The 15,295-nt window shown below is 44.6% G+C and overlaps 1 protein-coding gene across 1 annotated transcript in view; it reads left to right on the top strand.

Annotated features, from left to right (window-relative positions):
- The window catches only part of adarb2 (adenosine deaminase RNA specific B2 (inactive)), a 222,988-nt gene extending 208,312 nt beyond the window's left edge, over positions 1 to 14,676 (top strand). The window contains exons 8-10 of the mRNA XM_085418171.1: positions 2,115 to 2,296; positions 10,595 to 10,776; positions 12,866 to 14,676. Coding sequence (XP_085274297.1) covers positions 2,115 to 2,296; positions 10,595 to 10,776; positions 12,866 to 13,042 — 541 coding nt within the window. The 3' untranslated portion in view covers positions 13,043 to 14,676. The remainder of the gene's footprint in view (positions 1 to 2,114; positions 2,297 to 10,594; positions 10,777 to 12,865) is intronic.
- Positions 14,677 to 15,295: the final 619 nt, after the last annotated feature.

Genomic DNA, 15,295 nt, shown 5'->3' on the forward strand with positions numbered 1-15,295 from the left:
TTTAGCTTAGTAAGCACCACGCTGTGCCAGCCGAGCCGTACAGGACTACAGCTGAGCCGCTGCTGCGCACGCGTGTCACAGACACAGAGAGAAAGAGAGAGCGCACGAGCGGAGAGGTGAACCCTTCTCCTGTGTAGCCGCTGTTAATTTGACCAATTTGATTCAGTTGGCCAGGGGTGGAGATGGTGTGATTAAATCTACCCAGGTCACCAACAGGGGTGAAAGCAATTACTTTACAAAAAAATAGAGTGACGGGGGAGGGAGAAGGGACAACCCTGCTTTCCTCCCCCACCGCCCACCCGCTCACCACCTTCTTCACCACATCCCGCCCGGCCAGACAGCAGACGCGCTCTCACTGCTCCACAGCTTCCTCTTTCCTCTTTTTTTATATCGCTGTAAATGATCGGTGGCCATCGTTAAACTGAGTGGGTCACAGAGGGCCAGTTTATCAAGGTCAGGAGTGGAAGGTGGAAGTGAGAGGAGCTTAGAGCTACAGAGTGAACACACACACACACCAGCACACACTGCAATCTTAAAGCAATCCCCTGGATACTCTTTTTGTCCTCTGTCACGCTCATTTTGCAACCTCCCATTACTTTTTTATTCCCCTCCACTTCCTCCCACTTCCTGCACTTTATTATCGTTAGTTCAGCTTTTGACCAGAGGGGATATTAGGATCTTTGCTCTTATCATAAACACAGCTGATAACAGTGGCCGTTGCATCGCCCGCCGATTGTCGTCGTGTTTTCTTAAGGCCGGGGCCTCGGTGAAGATTCTTCACTAATATTTGATTCGAAGCCGACAGCTGGATTTAATTGAGGGGCCTAAATGGCTTTCATATAACGATGATGTTCTCCATTCCACCGCAGTTTTATGCAGATGAACACATTACTTTAATGGTCGGCGTTTACTGAGGGTGGGAGAGAGAGAGAAAGAGGAGGTCCTCTCCCTCTCCTCTCTCTAGATTCACACGCCCAAGCCAGATGGCTGTCTTTTCTTGCATGAGATTAGAAGATGTTTCTGATTCACGGTGTCGCTTTCTGGGTAAATTAATATTTCAGGCTAAAGTATTTTCTGTTTGGGCGTGCGCGCGTTGCTTTTTGAACAAAATTCCTCCTCTCTGTTTGGGAAGGAAGGACAGATCTTGGTGACAGATTGCAGGTAAAGCAGAGGCGGGCGGGCTGCTGCTTTGTGAGCCCATTTAAGTGATTCCCAGAAAGCCGGTGATGTTAATTGACTGCTTGGGGAAGCAAAGGAAGCTGTAATGAGTGATTATTAAGCTGGGAAGGGGTGGTGGGGGGATGCGGGGTGTAATTGCATCCATGATAAGGAGACATTGATTAACAAAAAGAACAGTGATGTAAAAATTAGAAGCCTCCGATGTAACTCCAGCACAGCTCAGGTAAACAGCAGGATTCCTCCTCATTTATGAAGGGCAGGGATTATAATAAACACGCTAATTATCATTCTATATGTATAAATTAGCATCTGCTGCTGGCTACACTTTGAGGTGCCCACGTGGCCTGCGGGATTAGCCCCACAGTGATTTTGTGTCACTTGTGGCTCGCTAAACAAACCACAAGGAGATCCGCGTGCAGCGAGCAGTCGACTGAGGCTCTCCTGCAGCCCTGCAGTGTATTAACCTCCGTGGCACTGATGAATGCACACGTGGTAATGTGTTGTTCCAGGTAATGAATGCTGATGTACTGACCTTTGGCGGTGTTGTTGTTGGTGATGACGGTTTGTGTTTCTGGGGGAAGAGGACGTTTATGCGTGAAGAGCGTGTGTGGTCACTTGCTGCTATTCATCACGTCCCACATCGAGATAATGATCAAATTGTCTCCACCTGTCATCAAAGCTCTCACACCTGCCTCGTTGTCTCGTTTTCCCCACTTTGCCTCTCTCTATCCACCGCTCCACCCCTCCATCTCCTCCTTCTATTTCGTATCTTTGGCCAACTGTTGTGTTTCGTTTCTCCTTTCACCCACACACCTCATCCTACACTCACACCTTCGCCGACGTTTTCACGAATGCTGTTCCTTCCATCCTTTCTCCTCTCTTCCCTCCTTAACTTCTTCTCTCTTTTCTTCCTCCCACCTCCTCCCTACCCCTAGATGGAACATCCTTGGCCTGCAGGGGGCATTGCTGAGCCATTTTGTGGAACCAGTGTACCTGCATAGCATGACCGTTGGCAGCCTGCGTCACACGGGCCATCTGGGCAGAGTTCTGAACCAGCGTCAGGAGCGCCTGGGCCCACTGCCTGCCACATACAGACGCAACCAGCCCCTGCTCAGCGGTATGACCACAACATAATCAGCCACACAGCAACTCTGGGCAGTAGCTGTAAAATACACTCATAAATACACTCTATGCACTTTGGGAAGTCTCCACACAATAGAAAGTGACACAGTAAAAAAATCTTTTCAATATACTTTTACTTTTTGCTTCTGAAGTAGCACATAAAGGTCTGAGGGTTTGTTTGTTTTTTTGTCTGCTTTAAGTTTGGAGCTTCTTTGGGTGGCATTGCTTTAAACAGGTCCCAAATGTCAAGATTGTGATGTTCATTATAATTGAAAACTACATGGAAAAAAATACCTGATGTGGGGGATCTAATCCAATGTAGCCCACTGGATTTGGACTTTGCATTTTAAAATTTCAGTGTTAGCATTATAATAATAATAATAATGATAATAATAATAAAACATTTTATTTGAGGGCGCCTTTCTAAAACCCAAGGTCACCTTACAAAGAGAAAAAGACATCAATAAAACACTTGATTAAAATAGATTCAAATAAATTAAAATACAGAAACCAGCAAAATACAGCCACAAACAACAAAATTAAAAACACACACACAAAAAAACTACTATTTGCCAGCAAGTAAAATCTGTATTAAAGAGAGTAAGCCAGTTTAAACAAGTTGGCTTTGAGTTGTGATCTATATTTCTTAAGGCTGAAGGAAGTGAGTTCCTCTGTGACCCATAGTGATCCGGGAAGTAATAAGACTATGGACAAGGATGGGGAATAGGGAATAAGGAAGGGATGAAGTCGGTTAATGTTACGTAAGTGAAAGTATGCAGACTGGGCTATGTAATTAATGTGAGACTGAAATGAGAGAGTACTGTCAAGTATGACACCCAAACTCTTTACCTGCGGGGAAGGAAGGATGGGGGATTTTCAATATTAATGGAGAAACTGTGAGATTTGGTTAAGGTAGAGGCTGTGCCAACGAGTAACACTTCTGTTTTATTACCGTTACGTTTGAGAAAATTGGAGGAGAACCAAGATCTGATCTCCATAAGACAGTTCAAGAGGGAGAAGGTGGAAGGGATGAATTAGGTTTGGAGGAAATGTAGAGCTGGGTGTCATCAGCATAACAATGAAAATTGATATTATATTTTCAAAATATTTGGCAAAGAGCGAGCATGTAGATAATGAATAAAAGAGGCCCTAATACTGAACCCTGGGGCACGCCAGCAGAAACAGGATAGAGACTTGAAGAGTGGGATTTAAATTGGATAAACTGACTGTCCTGTTAGGTGGGCTATGTTCAGCCTAGTGTTCTTGGGTTATGCCTGTAGTCCTCTCCACCTACACCCTGTCATCCATATACAGTCAGATCGTGTTTCAAAACCAGTGTTTTGTGGGCCAAAATGACAAAACCAAGGCTTCAAAATAATAGTCCATTAACTTTATTGATAACTTTAAAGTCTATGGTAGGATAAACATGTAGGTTCCTCTTTCAAGTGTAAGAGCAGAAGCTAGCTAGCTTGATTAGCAAAGTACATTCATAGCTCCCAAGTTATTCTGATATTACTTTGGATACTAAAAGTACATGTTTGAGTCTCCTGTAAAGAGATCTTCAATGTGGATTAACTCACTTTCGGAAACAACAGGTTGTTTCTTGGGAATACCCCTAAAATATCCTTAAACACAAGCACCAGCCTGTAGCCTACTCACCAAAACTGTTAAAACCCACTAAACATGTATTCTGTGCTTGGATCACTTTCAGCCTTTTCTGTATTTCCTCTTTTCAGCTTACAGTCTGCTTTCTATTCTCACCCTGCCTTCATATAGCGACTTACCCACACATGCTTAGAGATCTGCACTACATAAATGTCCTCGTGTACAGTACTCTGTTTTCACGTATTCTTTTTAAGGAATGTCAGCTACAGGCGCGATGCAACATAACAGATCATATGTTACACCCCCTTCTCACGCACACACAAACACACATTCTCGCACTCTTAGCAAACTCGTACACCACTTCTTCTCTACACTTACATTTTGCCAGTCAGACAAGCAAAAACTAAGAAGTTGTTTGGCGCGTCTGCTTCCAGGGCTCCGCTGAGACTCGAGGCTTGTGTTTGTAGTGAGGATGAATGCTGGAAGAGGATGTGAATGACACCCAACTGGTAGAAACTGCATCAGCCATCACTTCAGATCTAGGCCAGGCAGAGCCGCTGAGCGACAGGCACGCACAGAGATGTAGGACACATTTGGTTGTTAGGGATCACTGATATAAACAAAGAGAGTCACAGTCACTTACAGGGAAACACATTATATCATATCAACAGCTCTCTGTGGCTAACATCTCCATATCTACTATACATGGCTTTGCATGCTCTTCTTGAAGGGCGCAGGGGCTCTCTGGTTGCCTTGGTGGCGAAGATTTTCTGAAGCCCGTCCTTATCGAGATTGATAATTGTGCTGAAATGTCCTCTGGTGATGGTTGCTGGGATGAATTTATCACTGAACCCTCAGACCGCAGCCTCAGCGAGCATTTCTCATGATTTGGCTTTTTAAATGGAGTCATTTGAGTCTTTGCTTTTAGATATTACAAGCTGCGGTTAATATTTGGAAAATTGTGGTCAGGTTTGATCTTTTTGTTCATCGTTCTTCCTTATCCCGTTTTTTATCATAGCTGCAAAGAGTGTTTAATGACTGTTATAGGTTCTTTTTCCCACCAGTTAAATACTAATGCTGTCGAATGTCCTTTACGCCATTTCTTGAGGTTTCCTGCACATGCTCTGTCGTCCTCTCTAACAGTGATTGTGTGTTTTCTGTGTGTGTGTGTGTCTCAGACTGTCAGATCTTTGCACCTGCAGTACTATGAGTAGTTTATTGAAGGGTGAAGGCAGGGAGAGAGATGGACAGAGAGTGGAGATGGCCCTACGCCAAATCAATGTAATCACAGCCCTTATCGGACAGCCATTCAATCTGAGAGGGAGCTCGTACCGAGAGAGAGACAGGCTGAGGAAAACAAGGGGAGACAGCAAGGCAGGGCGGGAATAAAGAAACGCAGAGCTTCGCTCGCATTCAGATGTCTGCACGTGTATCGCCCCCTCCCATTCCTCTCATCTCCTCCGCCAGCCTTTCATTGCCTCTGATGAGCTCCCAGGCTATTGTGAGTCCAGGGTTATTTAAAAGCGACACCCCCAGAAGAAATTCCTGGGGATCGCAGGGCCCGTTCTTATCACACACAGCCAAAGCGGCTCCACCTGAACCCTGAGGGCCAAACGCATCGATGGACCGACTTGTCCTTCACTCCTCGTCCTGCTGTTGAGCGAACGCAAACTGTGGCGGGGCTTTGTTGTTTCGGGATAAGAGGAATCGGAACAACAGCAGATAAAGGAAACATTAATAATGTTCGTGCTCCACTTTTGGAGCTTTGCAGATAGATCGGTGCACATGCATGTTTTACAGCTACACCCTCTTTTCTCCACGTGTTGAAATTCGTATTTTAGCTTTTGCTGTTCTGAGGTCTGATACATATTTGCATTAAGATGATGTCACTGTGAGGAAAGTTACTTGAAAAATGTAATCAGTTACTCATTACATATTAACATCAAGTAATCATCGGCAGTCCATCAGTGGTGCTGTTAAACATTTGATCCTCTGCTGAATTTATAAGTTTGCTCACTTACAATAAAATGATCAGTTACTATTTTTTATTTGTTATTTTTTGGGGAAAGAAATTAAGAGACAGAATATCAACCTAAAATCTTTTTTTTTTTTTAAAAAGAAACATTACATAAAAATTATAAATTAATCTGCATGTCATTGAGTCAAATAAGTATTTGATTTCTGACAACCCAGCTACTATTCTGGCTTCCACAGATTGGCTATATGTCCATGTGGCACACAGATTGCAGTCAATGAATGAATGAATGAATCAATCAATCAATCAATCAATCAATCACAGATACTCCTGATCTCAGCTCATTATTTGCATAAAGCTCAGCTGTCTACAGTATCAATTTCTTCCATTCCATCTTCTCCACCACCATGGACAAGACCAAAGAGCTGTCGAAAGACATCAGTGACTGCAGATCTGCGCAGGCTGGACTGAGCTACAAGACCATCAGCAAGAAGTTTGGTAACAAGGTGACAACTCCTGGTGTGTTCATTCGGCAATGGAAGAAATTGAAAGATGATGGTTCATGGGATGATCATAAGAAAGGTGACAGATCCTCAGCTGAGACCCCAATCACCACGAACCACATTGGTAACCTACTGCACCATAATGGACTGAAATTTTGCAGTGCCTACAAGGTCCCCCTGCTTAAGTAGGCAAATGTACATACCCGTTTTAAGTTTGCCAGTAAACATCTAAATGAGAAGGCTTAGGAGAAATTGCAGGGATCAAATAAAACAAAATCAAGCTCTTTGACGTCAACTTGATGTCTCATTTTTAGAGGAAGGGAAATGCTGTGTGTGACCCAAAGAGCACCGTCCCCACAGTCAAGCAGGGAGGTGGAAACCTAATGCTTTGGGGCTGATTTTTTGCAAACTTTACCACACTAAGACGCCAATGAAGGTGGGCATGTACCATGGTTGGTCTTTTTGCAGGTCTTTAACCACACTGGAGGGGTTTCAAGCATGAATCCCTGTTTAAGGTCATGCATAAGTATCTCAATTGGATTTATGTCCAAACTTTGACTAGGCCACTCCAGCTGTTCATAGTTTTCCCCAGTTTTCCTCCAGCCTTGATTTGCTGGAGTTCCAAAGTCCTAAAATGCCTTTGTAACCCTTTCCAGACTGACGCTGCTGTTCTTGAGTTGCTTTAGATTTTGGCATGTTGTGTTGACTTTTGAGATATTTTAGTCTACTTCGCTTTGACAAAGACTTTCTATTTAAAGGATTTCCTGATCCAACAGGTTAACGAGTGCTCAGGCCTGGGTGTGGCTAGTAAACTGAACTCAGCTTTCCAAAAAATGTGGTTAATCACAGTGAATTCATAAGTTAACAAGGGGGACTGTTACTTTTTCACATAGGGCAAATAGAGTTTGATAGCTTTTTTCCCCGTAATGAATGAAATCAATTTAAAATCTGCATTTTCCCTTTTCTTGGCTTACCTTTCTTTAAAATCTTGTCTTTAAATTATGTTTATAGAAAGTGTTTTAAAGGATTTGAGCCAGCAACTGTTCATTTATAATCCAGTCGTTGACACAGAAAATGAGTAAGTTCCTCTTTTCACATACCTGTTGCTTCACTTCTCCTCCACTTCTTCTCCACCCAACAAGGCACACATTTACAGCCCTGCAGCACTACAATAATGCAGGATAGATGCACTGTGTACACATGAACGCACAGCAGCCTCAGATATTAAGCTGCTCCTGTGTGTACTGTACAGTTCTGAATCCCATAACCAAAGGCTTTAATTCTGCCTTTTTCATGTCTGCCAAACACTTCCCAGAAGAGAAATTGATCAAGTCCTCAATGGAGGAAACATCAAATTGGCTATTACAGAAACAGAGGAGTCAAGCCCATTGAAGGGAAGAAATGAGCCATGAATGGAGCGAGAGGAGTGGAAAAAAGCAGGATGGATAGGAGGGTCTTTTGTTCAAAGAGGTGTGTCTGCACAAGAGAGAAGAGATGGGTAATACATAAGAGACACGGAGGATTGTTACCGTGGCAGGCGATTCATTCCAGCTCCAAGGAGCAACAGAAAAGGAGAGGTGAGATTGGTAAATGGAAGAGTGAAGACAGGAAAATCAGTGTGGAAAAGGAGGAAATGATCTGCAGGCATGTATTGTGGTATTGTAGATCTGGTATTGTAATATAACAAGCTGTCTGTCAGGCGATGAGATCAGAAGCAACTGTTATTCAGCCGTCACAGAGACTCTGCCCGTTGATTTTCTATAAGGGGAGCCTTTAATGTTGCATGATGTAATAAATAACTCAAGCTGGAATCAAAGACAGCGATTCTTATAGCTGTGATTATTAATGCTCCAGTGTGCAGAATTTACAGGGCTCTATTCCTAGAAAAGTAATACAGCATTGATTTTATTTTTCATTAGCATATAATCGCCTCTAAGTACATGTCTTCTATCTACATAGGGAGTGGGCCCAGTATGCTTCTGTAGTAGTCCAGAAAAGCCTTCCAGTTCTTTAAAGGTAGCTTTACATAAAATACAGCAGTTATCAATGGATAACACATGATCTCAATTAGTGTACATACAAATATACAATCAAAATTTAGTTCTAGGAGGCATTTGTCCTATGTGATTTAACCACAGACTGCGTATGACAGATGGCTGAGGCACCCATTTGTTTGTGGACCAACAATGTGAGGTCTCGCATTTGGCATGTTGGCCTTTGTCATGTCGGTTTTTAGAGGCAGAATGTTTGGAGTACAAATTTATCAGCTACTACAAATTAGTTTAGTTCACATCTGTGAACTGTGTGGGTGCGTCGGTCAGACATGGATAAGTGCTAATTAAAATGGTAAATGGCCTGTATTTGTATAGCGCTTTACTAGTCCCTAAGGACCCCAAAGCGCTTTACACATCCAGTCACCCACCCATTCATACACAGGTGATGGCAAGCTACATTGTAGCCACAGCCGCCCTGGGGCGCACTGACAGAGGCGAAGCTGCTGGACACTGCCGCTACAGGCCCTCTGACCACCACCAGTAGGCAACAGGTGAAGTGTCTTGCCCAAGGACACAACGACCGAGACTGTCCAAGCTGGGGCTCGAACCAGCAACCTTCCGATTACAAGGCGAACTCCCAACTCTTGGGAAGAGTTAAATGGGAAGAGCAGGCTACAACAACAGCTGGTTATAAGCTAACATTATGCCAGCTCACATTAGACCCGAGTATCCTTTCCTTTTCTTTCCTTCTGATAAACATTTTGTTTATATTGTCACATTGTAGGAGGATTTATTTGCTAAATGCCTCAGTCAAACTGTTACATCTACTTCCGAGAAAGTTTCATGAACGAACTGCAGCCAACGGCAGCAAAAACAACACTGCTACCTAACAACTCACTTCAGTATGACTGTCATCGATCAAAAGAGAGCTTCTCCGGCTCATTGACCTGTACCGGATCCTGTCAGAAAGTTTTACAGCCTCTTCCAGAGTAAATAAAGGTGGACACTTCTCACTCTGCATTGACAGCTGAGGTAAACAGCAGGCTGGAAGTGTTCCTTAGAACTGGATTTGATCGGTAGGCTGGTAGAAATATGCCGACTGGCCACAACTATTATGTGGAATAATCTAAATATAGTTTTGATCTCTTTTGGCTGACTGAAACATAGCAGCTAGGATTATGTACTTGAATTGGGAGGGGTACAAAAACAGAACTCAGTTAACCGCAATCTGCAATCTACTGACATCTAGTGGTGAGAATTTGACACCCTCTGCAAATCTTTAATACATGAGATAATTTAATGGTTAAGTTGTAAAGCAATCCACACCCGTACTGTGTGAAAGGCATATTAGCAATAGAGATCAAAATTTTTCTTGTACCAGGATTTAAATATAGTTATTTCTGCAGTAAAAATTGGCATTTTAACTTGGAAGTCTCTGGGGATTGACTTGCTTTTTGTACCCAGCCTCAAGTGGCCTTTTGAAGAAACGCAGAGTTTGGCACTCCATATTTGTTACATTTTCTGCCCCAGAAAGTGCCGCTTAGATTCAACATTTTCTCCTGCTTCAGGCTGTACAATCGGGTGCGAATCCAAACTCCTATGCAGCTTCTATGAAACGCCCACGCTGGCCTCTCAGGAACATTTTGCCTTGAGCCCTCATTTGCTCCTCACCCTGCTGTCAGCTCTGTTCCCGCCACAGGCCCAGCACCTCTGCCAGCGCCTGTGTTCTCAGTGCAGGCAGCTAATTCTCTCCACGGAGGCCGTGTGATCGCCGCTCACCTCCACTTTCCATCTACCGCTGTCTCTCTTTCACTTTCCTCTGCTGATCACTTTGTGTGCTTTGCTGCGAGGCTAATTATTTCAAAAAGAAATGTAGAGAGTGGAGAACAGAGTGACAGTCCAGTGTAGGCAGCAGTCGATCTTAGAGTGTGGAGATGATATTTACAGCATAAAAAGACATTGCTTATGTGCTTCATTCCTTTTCCAACCTGCTCTCTAAAGGTGTATCAAAACTATAATACTTACATAGCCATCGTATCGTTTTTGTGCATCCCTGCAAACCTGTATGTCTTCCAGCCTCAGAGTGAGGCGAGGGTGGCAGAAGGTTAAACCAAATAACAAAGCAAAGGTTCAGAAAACATACAGATGCAAAATTTCACTCACAAAACCATGTGACATGTCATGATGTCATTTGTATCTTCTTGTCTTCCACATAGGCTTGAGCAGTGCCGATTATCAGCAGCCGGGGAAGGCGTCGTGTGTGAGCGTCAACTGGACGTTGGGTGACGCACAGTTGGAAGTGGTCAACACCGCAACTGGACGGAGACGAGACTCAGGGACACCCTCACGTCTCTGCAAGCACGCCCTGTTCACCCGCTGGAACAGACTGTACCGCAAGGTGAGGGAAGGCACCTGTGGCGAAGGTCAAGTGGCTGAGACCTTATGACACCAATTCACAACAACAGTCACCTCGAGGCCCTTTATATAGTAAATGCCCTACAAAATACAATATAATATTAAAAAAAACAACAACAATCAGACAAACCCCCTATGACCAAGCACTTAGCAATCGTAGGAAGGAAAAACTCCCTTTTAACAGGAAGAAACCTCCACAGAGGGACCAGGATCAGGGAGGGGCGGGGCCATCTGCTGTAACCGAATGCAAAGAAGAAATACTTGCATGAGCCTGGGCAGCATAACTAAGGGGGATTCAGGGTCACCTGAGCCAGCCCTAACTATAAGCTTTATCTAAAAGGAAAGTTTCAAGCCTGATCTTAAAAGTAGAGAGGCTGTCTGTCTCCTGAATCCAAACTGGGAGCTGGTTTCACAGAGGAGGAGCCTGAAAGACGAAGGCTCTGCCTCCCATTCTATATTTAAATACCAGAGGAACCACAAGTAAGACTGCAGTCAGAGAGTGAAGTGCTCTACTAGCATAATAAGGTACTAGAAGGTCTTTAAGTTATGACGGGCTCATTAACTACTTGACAAACACCACATCAGTCCAGATCAGTGACTCAGATCATCTGCCTAGCAGACAGCTCCTGCAGTGCAATAAAGCATTTCTTTGAGCCTTGATACAGTTAATACAGTGAGATATATATAAGCTACCTCAGGGTTGCTATGAAGACATAAATTAGCAATAAACACAAAAATAATTTTTCTTGTTTCAGTTTGAAACCTGTTTATTTCCTTTTGTAAAGTTGAGCGTTCACTCTCAGCTCGGGCCTCAAGTGGGTATTTGAGGAACTGCAGTGACCTCCAGATGAGCTTAGTTAACTCCAGTTTTATTCGATTCATCAGAATCACTGACTCTTTCTGCAGGACTTTCTCACAGCAAACATTTAGACTCGATGTTTTAGAGAAAACACCTAAACGGAACGCGGCGCCCGTCACACTAATAATTACACCGTTCTTTTGTTTGCTATGATGTGCGGAAATGTCTGCTGTGGATAAAGTTCCACCAATTGAAAAGTGAATTAAAAATAAACAAAACACTGCCCACATTGTATCTTTTAGTTCCCAGAAAAATATTACGATGTCCTATTTAATTAATATAAGGCTGAACAATAATCACATCTTACAAGTTTCAGCGCTCTGTGCCCTGCAAGTGCTCTCGTGCAGCAAAGCCAAAGGCATCGCTCAGTTATTGCTGGAAACAATATGGAATCCACTGCTATTAGGAATCCCGTGCGCACAGCCGCTACACACAAGCATTAACTACAGTGATGCATGCCAGCAGTCAAAAGGCACAGACACGCGTAGAAGCAGAGAGCTGTGTGCAGTGGAAATGTGGAATCTCCTCTCTGCCGTAGATACATTTGTCTGCCTGGCAACATCTGCTGTCTGTGCGGCTTATCAAAAAGCTGACAGCTCGGATCTTTACCCGCCGCACTCTCATTTCCATTCTGAAACTTTACGTAACAGACACTGCCTGCATCGCCAAATGGCGGCCGTTAAAGCATAATGACTATGAAACCATAATTATTTGGAGAAGTACTCGAGGAGGCCCCCACCCTAAGTGCTCCCTGCGCGCCGCATATAAGGGGCCACGCAAGAGCAGTCGCACTAATCTCCAAAACAAACTTTTGCTCTCTCCCTCTCTCTCTCCCCACTTGTCTCCCTGCCGATCTTCATTGCCCCCCCACCTCCCCCTTCCTCGTGACAATAGGAATGCACAAAAAGCACAGAGAATGTTCAATTGCTTGTGAAATTTAAATGGGGAGATTACACAGCTGTTGAAGCCCCCCTCCACCCTGCGCCTGCTCCCAGCCCCCACCCAAATGCATTTGTGCCGGCTCATTCGCTTTGTTTTGCTCGCTAAACCTTTCGCCCCTCTGCCCCGGCTTTATTTCTCTCTCTCTTTCTGTTCTCCATCCCCGTCTTCACGTCTGACTCCGCTCTTATCTGACTCTCAATTTCTCTCTTCTTGTGTTTGTTTCCCCTCTCCACCCATCACTTTCTCTCCCGGTCATCCGCGCCCTCTTCAGTTGGGGATCCACGCGTCCAGCTCGGCGGACCGCCAGCTCATGTACGGCGAGGCCAAGATGGCGGCGCGCCCTTACCAGACAGCGAAGCAGCAGTGGTTCAGGTCTCTGCAGGAAATGGGCCTCGGCACCTGGGTCAAAAAACCCCCAGAGCAGGAGCAGTTCCTGCTGTCGGACTGAGTGAGAGAGAGAGTGTGTGTGAGGGTGTGTTTGTTTAAGCATCTCTTTTTTTTAGGGTCCAATGAGTCTATGTTTCACAACCCAGTTTAACCTCTAAACTCAAGGCTGTCAGCCCAGCATGTGTGTGTGTGTCTGCATTTCATTCTCCACGTACACCCAGGACGGCAGGCGGAAGGTTGACTGGACGTCTGAAAAGAAACGGGACACGAGGGTGGAGTTGGTGTTCTTTAAGCACACAAACACACGAGTTTAAGCAAACTAAATGTGACCCACCACCACCACCCCCAAGCTCTTCTGTGGCTGTCAGGGAAGGGTGGGGTAACCTTGAGCGGGGATGAAAGGCAGCCACTATCTTGTCATCAGCTATTTCCGGGCCCCAAGGCTCCCGCTGAGGAGTAGAGCCACGGGGGAGAGAGCGAGACAGACAGAAGCAGAGGGAAAAAAGAGAGGGAGAGGTCCTCGTCCAATTACCGGCCCTGTCAGAGTGACGGGTGATAGAGAAAGAGGAAGGGAAGAACGAGTGAGGAAAAAGAAGGACGGAGCGTCGCTTCAGAGCTCACCTTTCTCTCTCTTCCTCGTTCTATCTCTGTCCTCCTCCTCTTAACTCACCCTTTGACTCTCCGTCGCTCCCTCCTTTGCCCTCTTTTCTGTCTCCTCCCTTGCCTCCACCTCCTCGTCCTTCTCTCCTCACCTCTCCCCGCCACGCTTGGAGTTTAACATGACACGAGGACAGGTTAATACACCACCCTTTTTTTCCCCCATCCCTCCCTTCCTCTCATCTTCACCCCTCTGGGTAAAAAGAGAAAGCGAGGTACATAAACGCAGCCATTACAGCTTGCCCTGAGTGCGTGGAGTGATGGAGGAGAAGGGGGAGTGGTGTATTTACTCTCCTCCTTTTGTCTTTTGACCTGCCTGACCTGAGTTTTTGTTTTGTTTCGTTTTTTTCCACCTGGTTTCATGCCCGTTTCCACGCATCTTAATCGCTAATCTTGTCGCCACCAATAGCAGCTGCTTATGGAGGCGAGTCATCAGCCTTGATGCCCCGAGCAAGCTGTCATTCTGTGGTCATGACCACCTTGGAGTGAAGTTTGTTTTGTTTCTTTTTGTAAATTTGCACCTCACACTATTTTATGTCTTTGCATATTTCATGAACGCAGCATTTTACGTGATTTTTTTCCTTTTTTTGTCCTTTTAAATCAGTTAAATGTTTATAGTCTTCGTATTGCTCTGTCATTGCCGTTTTTGTCTCTAGTCAAGGTAGCGCTGCGGCCCAGTTCAGAGTAGTGAGAGTGACATCTAGTGGTCGCTCTTGTGTTTTGTCCTGCCCCTGCTGTGAGCCCCTGTCCTGGCAGCATTACAGTGTCACAGCTGGAGAGCTAAGCCTTTACTGGAGATCAGACGACTGGACACACGGGCGGCTTTACACAAAAACTGCATGTGGAAGAGTTTCTTCTTACATTTGAAATTTTAAAAAGCTGCAGAAGTGATTCTCCACATAAAAATGTGTTTAACAAAATGCTTAAAAACTGGGCAGTTTGCACTCAAACACACTGTGTGACATCCCCTTTTACCTAATTATGCACCCCTGCCTGAGAGACCAGGCCTCAGGGTTTATGTTGCTCCCTAAACCTGGATTTATTATGATCGTATCCATAATGACATTATGATCACCTGTGCAGCACTGAGTGACTGGGTGTTGTTGTGATTGGACTTTGCGATGAAGATTAATAGCACTGGAGCTGCCGTCTATAGGTGACTCTTAGTGACCACCACCTCTGTGGAGTCACTGTATTCACATTCTTTCATTCATGCTGGCAGCCGTTGTTGTGAGCAGCATAATCGCCTTGTTAGATGTTTAAGAAGGAGGCCATTCATCCTTGCTGTTGTCCAAACGGTGAGAAAACGCAGACCGTCAGTCGCGCTTCCTGCAGGCCCCAGATGTGTGTTTACATGTTAGAGGAGGCAAAGTTACCGTAAGCTAGAAGAATGCACCGGGTTTTTTAAAAGTTTCTTGACAAAGTCTTAATATGAGTGGAAACTGTGTCATTGTGTATAAATCCAGCTTTAGTAATGGCAGTTTTAATAGATTCAACTTCATATGGACCTGTTACGCTCATTTCTGTATTTTTATTCTTGCTTTGCATTAGCCACACCATTCTATCTTTATCTTAAACTGGGACTAAGTGCAGCCCGTTGTTATCTGAAATAAGCCATTCTACCTCCTCTCCTGTTAAAGCTCCTTTTTGGAAATAC

This window comes from Rhamphochromis longiceps, linkage group LG9 (assembly GCF_057381845.1).
Source record: "Rhamphochromis longiceps isolate RC_006_pf linkage group LG9, R_longiceps_female_GT1.1, whole genome shotgun sequence".
Classification (NCBI taxonomy): Eukaryota; Metazoa; Chordata; class Actinopteri; order Cichliformes; family Cichlidae; genus Rhamphochromis; species Rhamphochromis longiceps.